Consider the following 7484-nt stretch of genomic DNA (forward strand, 5'->3'; position numbering starts at 1 on the left):
CGAATTCATATATAGTTTAAAGGATTTTTGTAATTTTAAAAAATATTAATAAAAATAATATAATTAACTTTTAATATTATAAGATTTATTTAATTATACAAAAAATAAAAGAGAATTATGACAAGTGATAAAATCATTTTGTCAAAAAAATATTTTACCCCAATATAAAATTCAAATTTAGTTGGAACCAATAGTATAAAAAGTACTTCTTCCACGAAACAACTGATCTTTGTCAATTATAAAAATTTCCCTTTCATTTCCTCCCTCTTCCTCTATTTCTATAAATTTGACAGCAGCTGATCAGTTTGCCGGCGATCTCTCTAGTTTCCGATTAAAAAATCTGGCGAACTTCAGACCGTTTAGTGCTCAGAAGCAGGGGCGGACCTACATGCAGCCTAGGGGTTCATCCGAACCCCCTTCGTCGAAAAATTACACCGTATGTATAGAATCAATTTGTTGATTTATGAGTATATATTTAATAATGAACCCCCTAAACACAAGCCAAAGACTTGGTCCAGCGGTAAAGGGGTTCATGAAATTGCAAATTCTGGAGCTAAGTCTGCGGTTTCGAACCCGGGTAGCAACATTTTATTTTTCATATTTTAGTTTCAGCCAATTTTAATTTTTATTTGCTTAATAAATGAAACGTCCAACCCCAATATTGTAATATTAAACTATATTATATGTGTTTAATTATTTTACATTAATATTTTAGAGCACAACATAAAATGAATTACACTTTACAATAAAAAATTTTCTATTTTTATAAAATTAAGTAAAAGTTATAACTTTTTTTGAGTTTTCATATTTAAAATTTTTAAAAAAATTCTCTCATACTCATTTTAAGTCAAACATTTAATTTTTATTTGATTAAGGAATAATATGATTATAAGTAAGATTAAATAAATAGGATTGGATTTTGGAAGTATTCTCTTATCCTTCTACTACAGATTAATGACCACAACTTAAGAAAAAATATGCCTTTAACGTACAAATCAAGAATTAAGAAAATCCTCATTATTAAACTTTCATTTAATTATTTCTCTTATTTTAATATATTTTTTTGGATAGTATAATCTTTTGTGTTCCTTATTTAGTTTCAAAAATTGAATAATGTATTTATACAACAATGACGGCGACAGAACCCATAATTAAAATTTTAAAAATACATTTTCTCATGTTGATTTTAATATTATGTCAAACGCGTACTTTCTCTATTTTATTGTTAGTGTTGAGCTAAAGTTGAATTTTATCTAGTTGCTTATATTTGATCCGACCCGTTCATATATGACCCGATCCGATCTGCTTATTTGTGGATACTATTAGCGTGTTTACTTATTTTTTTGAACCCCCTCGATGAAAATCCTGGTTCCGCCACTGCTCAGAAGGACTTTGTGAGTGTTTCTTTTTTTTTTTCCTTCTTATTCTGTTTTCTCTAATTATTAAGTTGTTTGATTGAATTTCTAAAATTAGCTTATTTTGAAAAGTATTTGTATTTTATTAATAAATTTTAAATAAAAATTAGTGTTTAGCCAAACTTTCAAAAAGTGATTGTATTTTTCTTTAAAAAAAATACTCTGGTGAAAAGCTCTCTTTTTAGCTTTTGAAAATAAATTCTGCTGCTTCTATGGAAATACTTTATTTTCAAAAGCTGGGCCAAATACTTTATTTTTATAAAATAAATACTTTTTTTTTAAAAAAAAGAAAGTATTTTTGACCTATGCTTCCCCAAACAGGCTATATATTTGTTTGAGTGCAAAATAATTATCCAAATAAAATGTTTTTAGCGAAAATAATGATTTTCAACTATTTATTTCTTCTCTAGCTGCAATAACAATTTGTTTGAGCTGTGTATTTCTTCAAAAGAAAAATTAGTTGAAACTCCATTACATTTAGTCGAATAAAATTTCTAGACTAAAGAATGGAGTTCCACATTAGGAAGTATTGAGGTATTATGCCATTTGAATTAAGTTGGTTAAGGCCCCGTCTAATTTTACTTAGATTAAGATGTTCAAATTTGAACATACACCTTTATATTAATATGTTTAAATTAAAGATGTCTAAATATGAATACATATATGAATATAAAGATGTTGTATTGAGAACTGAATACTAAAAAATTAAGATTATTTTTTTTAACATCTGAATGTGTAAAATTTATCTTTAATTAAAACTTAATAAATATAAAATTTAAATAAAATATTGATTAATCTAATACTACATCATCAAATTATTTTAGAAATTTTATATGATTGTTGGTGGTGATGGTGATGGCTAATAGTCCTGATTGTGGGTGCCAAATGAGGATTCTGGTTGGTGATGATGTTGGTTGATGCCAGCGGTTGTGGGTAGTATCTAGTGATATGGTGGCTAACCGTCAGGGGTGGAACTAGCATTCCGATTATCAGTTTGGCAAAACACAGAAGGTTTGACACATAACCTATATTTATGTTAAAATCTACTTAATATGTATAAGTAACTTATCAAGACAATAACTTACTTGTTTTGGAATCTAAAATTTATAAACTCAAAATCCTAAATATTCTTTGTTAACAATAGTGGCTGATAATGGTGATAGATGGTGGTAGTTGGTGGTGGTGGCCGATAAATGTAGTGGATGATAATAATAATTAATGGTGATGATGACTGATCGTAGTGATTGATGATATATAGTGGTGATTGTCGGTAATGATTGGTGATTGTTGTGGTAGTGACGGTTGGCGGTGATGATTGTAAATGATGACTAGTGGTGATTAGTGACGACATATGTTGTGGTTATGGATGGTGATCGTGTGTGATGGATGGTGGTAGTTGATAGTGTTAGCGGCAATGACGATTAGCAGTGAAAGTCAAATCAAGAGTGTGGCCTAGTGGTCAATGAAGTGATTGAGAGCCATGAGGTCTCAGGTTCAAATTCCAGTGGAGACAAAAAACACTAAGTGATTCTTTTCATCTGTCCTAGATGGTGGACAGAGTTACCTAGTCTTTGTTGCTTCTGAGAGGTGACAGGTATCCCGTGGAATTAGTCAAGGTGCATGAAAGCTGGCCCAGACACCACGGTAATCAAAAAAAATTGTTAATAAGTGTTAATTATTTAAATATACTCCGACTCATTGGGCGGTGACAAAATAAAAGAACAAACGAACTTAACAATTGAGATCTGAATGAATAAGATAATCCTAAAAAAGGCACGTATAATGACCAAAATCTGAAGGATTAAGACTAAGACATTCATTAAATGCAAACAGATGCGACCTAATTTGATGCTCTATATAGCTTAGGAAGTATTCATAATTCTCAAATTAATATCTTTCTGAGTTTTTCTTCATGTGATCTTTCTTATTTTTCTTACATTGTTTTCTATGTTGTACAGCTCACCTGGAAAAATGGAGGGAGCAACACCTTCTGTGTTATGTAGTCACTTTGTTATCATGTTGATCCTACTTCTACCAGATACATCAGTGGCTGAACCAAGATCCCAGATAATCCAGCTCATATGTGGAAATAGAACGACGGTTTCCACCCCAAATTTTGTTGGTACAATGGAAACTTTAAGTGAACAAATGAGAAGTAGAGGATATGGAGTAGGAGTTACTGGCAATGGACCAGATGCTAATTATGGACTTAGCCAATGCTATGGTGATCTTTCATTAATTGATTGTGTCTTATGCTTCTCTGAAGCGCGGACCCTTTTTCCCGGGTGCTTCCCTAATAATGGAGCGCGAATTTATCTTGATGGCTGCTTTATGAGAGCAGAAAATTACAGGTTCTATGACCAGTATTTAGGTCCAGAGGACAGGCGAGTATGCGGAAACAGGACGACAAAGGGTTCATTGTTCCAACAGAATGCTAGGCTAGCTGTTCAACAAGCAGCTGCAAATGCACCGAGTAATAATGGCTATGCGCGTGCCCAAGTGTCAATGCACAGGCCTTCCAATGATAAAGCTTATGTTCTCGCTGATTGCTGGAAGACGCTGAGTGCAAATTCTTGTGCAGCGTGTTTACAAAATGCATCTGCATCCATGTTGGGATGCTTACCTTGGTCAGAAGGTAGAGCTCTGTACACCGGATGCTTCATGAGGTATTCCGATACCAATTTTCTCAATGCTATTTCTACCGGTGGAGGCTTGTCATCAAGGGGTACTTTTTTCTTCTTTTTCTTGTTCCCGGTTTACCTGTTGTTTATAAACTGAACACGTAATTTTTACTTTCAAATCACCATATTGCAGGAAAAGTTGTAGTCACTGTCATTGTTGTTAGTTCCGCAGTCGTTTTGGGAGCAGGTGCTTTCATTGGTATTGGCGTCTGGAAGAACAAACAAATCCAGAAGAAGAGAAAAGGTAAATACTTTTGTGCCAAAAATTAGTTATAAAAGTCAATAGGATATCAATGGTGTACATATACTGAACTTAGAATTAAAAATATTGAACTTGTTAGGTGCAAATGATGCCGAGGAATTAGTGAAGATCCTTCATGACATCAGCTTGAACTTCAAGTACTCGGCACTTGACAAAGCCACAGGGTCATTTGATGAGGCCAACAAGCTCGGGCAAGGTGGATTTGGCACGGTTTATAAGGTATGTAATGGTTGAATGTAGTGCAATTCATGAATTGTACATAACAGCAATGCAATACTTGAAGTGTTGGCAATTAAACCGAGTCTGAGCCGCAATTTGTTGCAGGGTGTTTTGGCAGATGGGAGAGAGATCGCCGTCAAAAGGCTGTTCTTCAACAACAAACACAGAGTTGCAGATTTTTATAACGAGATTAACATAGTCAGCAGCATTGAGCACAAAAATTTGATAAGGTTATTGGGTTGCAGCTGCTCAGGACCGGAAAACCTTCTTGTATACGAGTTCCTCCCTAACCAAAGTCTTGATCGCTTCATATTTGGTAAGTAAGGGTCGGCTATATGAATCCTCACTATTATATTTACGTAAACTCATGTCATCATCACACCAACTAAAAATAAAAGTGAAAATAAGTAACCACCTTTGCATTAAGACTAAATGTCGTGTTTTCACATAACCACACCAGAATGATTCACATATATTGATTCTAACCTTAATCTTTGACAGACCCTATCAAAGGTAAAGCTCTAAACTGGGAGAAGAGATTTGAGATAATTATAGGTATGGCAGAAGGATTGGTATACCTTCACGAGAACACAAAGACACGAATAATTCACAGAGACATAAAAGCAAGCAACATCCTGTTGGACTCGAGGCTCCGTGCAAAAATAGCTGATTTTGGGTTGGCCAGGTCATTCCAAGACGACAAGAGTCACATAAGCACTGTCCTTGCTGGCACATTGTTAGTATTTCTTCGTCTCATCTTCTAATTTTTTGCGTAAAAGTAAACAAAAATGCAAAGACTAATATGGTCCAATAATGGATGATTTACCCTTTTTATGCAGAGGATATATGGCTCCAGAATACTTGGCGCACGGTCAGCTAACAGAAAAAGCAGACGTCTACAGCTTTGGAGTTCTTCTACTAGAGATTGTTACTGGAAGACAAAATAACATGAGAAAAAACGCCAATTATACAGTCAGCATAGTTTCTGATGTAATTTCTGATCAATCACTTCTCTCTTGAACCAAATGTTAAATCTTGGAAAATGTTTTTGTTCTTTGATATTAACTTTATTGGATGACATTAACAGGTGTGGGAGCACTTTCAACGCGGGATAGTGAAGGAACTTTTTGATCCGAATCTCATGTTGCATAACTGCCATACAATCAATGTACAAAATGAGGTTGTGAGAGTGTTACATGTTGGACTTTTGTGCACTCAAGAGATCCCAACGTTACGGCCATCCATGTCTAAGGCATTACAAATGTTCATCAAGAAAGATGAAGAGTTGCCTCATCCTACTAAGCCGCCATTCGTGGATGACAAAACCATGGAACTTCATGACCCTTGGGAGAAGTACTCGCTTAAACAAGGCGAATCTGCTACGATTGCCATCTTATCTCATAGTTCTTTTAACCCCAGATGATGATATCCCGTTGCCTTGAAATTGAAGCTTAGATTAAAGCTTATATTAAAGATAGACAAATTAAATTGATCTTAACTAGCAACTAAACATTTCAACTTTGAGTATGCACATGTAGACACCTCAACTCTGAAAGTACAGGAGACCCTGGGGGAGGGGGGGTTGCTGAGTTTATTTCTGTATTTTGTCTTTATAAAACTGTGAGCGAATCAACTGCCTAGTTAATAAGAGAATGATTAGAAAGTGACATCAGATGTTTTTATACTGTTTGGGATTCAATATGGATCTTAGTCTAGTCCCTTTAAGTTGCAAAGGTATTCTCTGTAAGTTCTTGAAATTTGTCTTGTACATGATCTTGTAATTTCTTGAAATTTGTCTTGTACATGATCTGCGAAGTGTAGTTCCTAAATTATAAGACTGGATATCAAATTTGGATCAATTTCGAAGCAAAAACGTGTTGCCGAAAATTCTACCACAACAAGTTATGGCGGCCAATCAAAATTATTAGATTTGTAGCCAATTTCTGGCAATCATCAAGATTTATGACTAGGCAACTTGAAGAATTTTATGGAGATTTGCCGGAACTATCACAATTTGGTAGTGAGTATTGGGCTATTATCAAGATTTATGACAAGACAATCCGACGAATTATCAAAATTTAGTAGTCAGGCTTTGAGTTTGTTCTTGGACCTCTAGTTGGGCTTCTCTTAATTGAGCCCAAAATCAAGTGGGCCAGTCCATACTAAAATCAAAGCAACTTAGTTCAACATATTTACCCATGACAAGCACTTCCAAAGGGGTGTCAAATTTCAAGCAACAGAATAAAAAGTTCAAAAATATAAATAAAAAATCTATAAGAAGAAGTAAGAAGATTCAACATATCTACTATAAAGATAAAAATATAATTTTAATCCGACGAAGGAGGGTCCGTACCCTAGCTCTGCCCATGTTACCACTAAGGATGATGAGGTGGAATGGATGGAATTTCTTGGTCTCAAGTCATTCGAATAAGAAAATCCTGGTAGAGAGCGTTTCTCCTTCGGGGATGTCAGCATTAGAAGTTAAATAACTTTTGAACTTGTCATCAGATTCATAACTCGTTTTAGTTATTGGATTCCCTTCATCTTCATTCAACGGTCTTGAATTCATATTTTAAAATAAAAAGTCTTGATAGGGGTGTCTTCCTCCAAAAATGAAGCCAGGATCATAAGTTTATGAATTCTACAACAACAACATACCCAGTGGAATTCCACAAGTGGGGTCTGGGAAGGGTAGAGTGTACGCAGACCTTACCACCTCATAGAGATAGAGAGGTTGTTTCAGAAAGACCATCGGCTCAAAAGACACATTCCAAATATAAGGAAAAATAAATAAGTAAATAAATACATAAGAAAAATAAATAAATAAATACATATATATATATATATATATATATATATATAGATAGATATATATACAGGGAGAGATAGAGAGAGCATATTGATAAA

At 34.2% G+C, this 7484-nt stretch overlaps 1 protein-coding gene across 3 annotated transcripts; it reads left to right on the forward strand.

The window, feature by feature from the left end:
• Nucleotides 1-222: 222 nt before the first annotated feature.
• LOC129887931 (cysteine-rich receptor-like protein kinase 2) lies at nt 223-6457 on the forward strand. Of its 3 annotated transcripts, none has more exons than XM_055963185.1 (8): nt 223-436; nt 3374-4140; nt 4230-4340; nt 4438-4577; nt 4683-4893; nt 5079-5313; nt 5417-5567; nt 5665-6457. In XM_055963185.1, the coding sequence occupies exons 2-8, from the start codon at nt 3387-3389 to the stop codon at nt 5998-6000; spliced, it is 1938 nt and encodes a 645-aa protein (XP_055819160.1). In that variant the 5' UTR covers nt 223-436; nt 3374-3386; the 3' UTR covers nt 6001-6457. The 3 variants fall into 3 exon arrangements, with proteins under 3 accessions (XP_055819160.1, XP_055819161.1, XP_055819159.1); XM_055963186.1 differs by lacking the exon at nt 223-436 and adding an exon at nt 1385-1394; XM_055963184.1 differs by lacking the exon at nt 223-436 and adding an exon at nt 2292-2426.
• The last annotated feature ends 1027 nt before the right edge of the window (nt 6458-7484 follow it).

The sequence above is a fragment of the Solanum dulcamara genome, chromosome 4, assembly GCF_947179165.1.
Source record: "Solanum dulcamara chromosome 4, daSolDulc1.2, whole genome shotgun sequence".
Taxonomy (NCBI): domain Eukaryota; kingdom Viridiplantae; phylum Streptophyta; class Magnoliopsida; order Solanales; family Solanaceae; genus Solanum; species Solanum dulcamara.

Bases quoted from the DNA above. Each gene is read 5' to 3' on its own strand.
- LOC129887931 (XM_055963185.1), top strand. From the start codon at position 3,387: ATGGAGGGAGCAACACCTTCTGTGTTATGTAGTCACTTTGTTATCATG. The intron at 4,578-4,682 runs GTATGTAATGGT...AATTTGTTGCAG, and splicing joins GATTTGGCACGGTTTATAAG to GGTGTTTTGGCAGATGGGAG. The intron at 5,568-5,664 runs GTAATTTCTGAT...TGACATTAACAG, and splicing joins CAGTCAGCATAGTTTCTGAT to GTGTGGGAGCACTTTCAACG.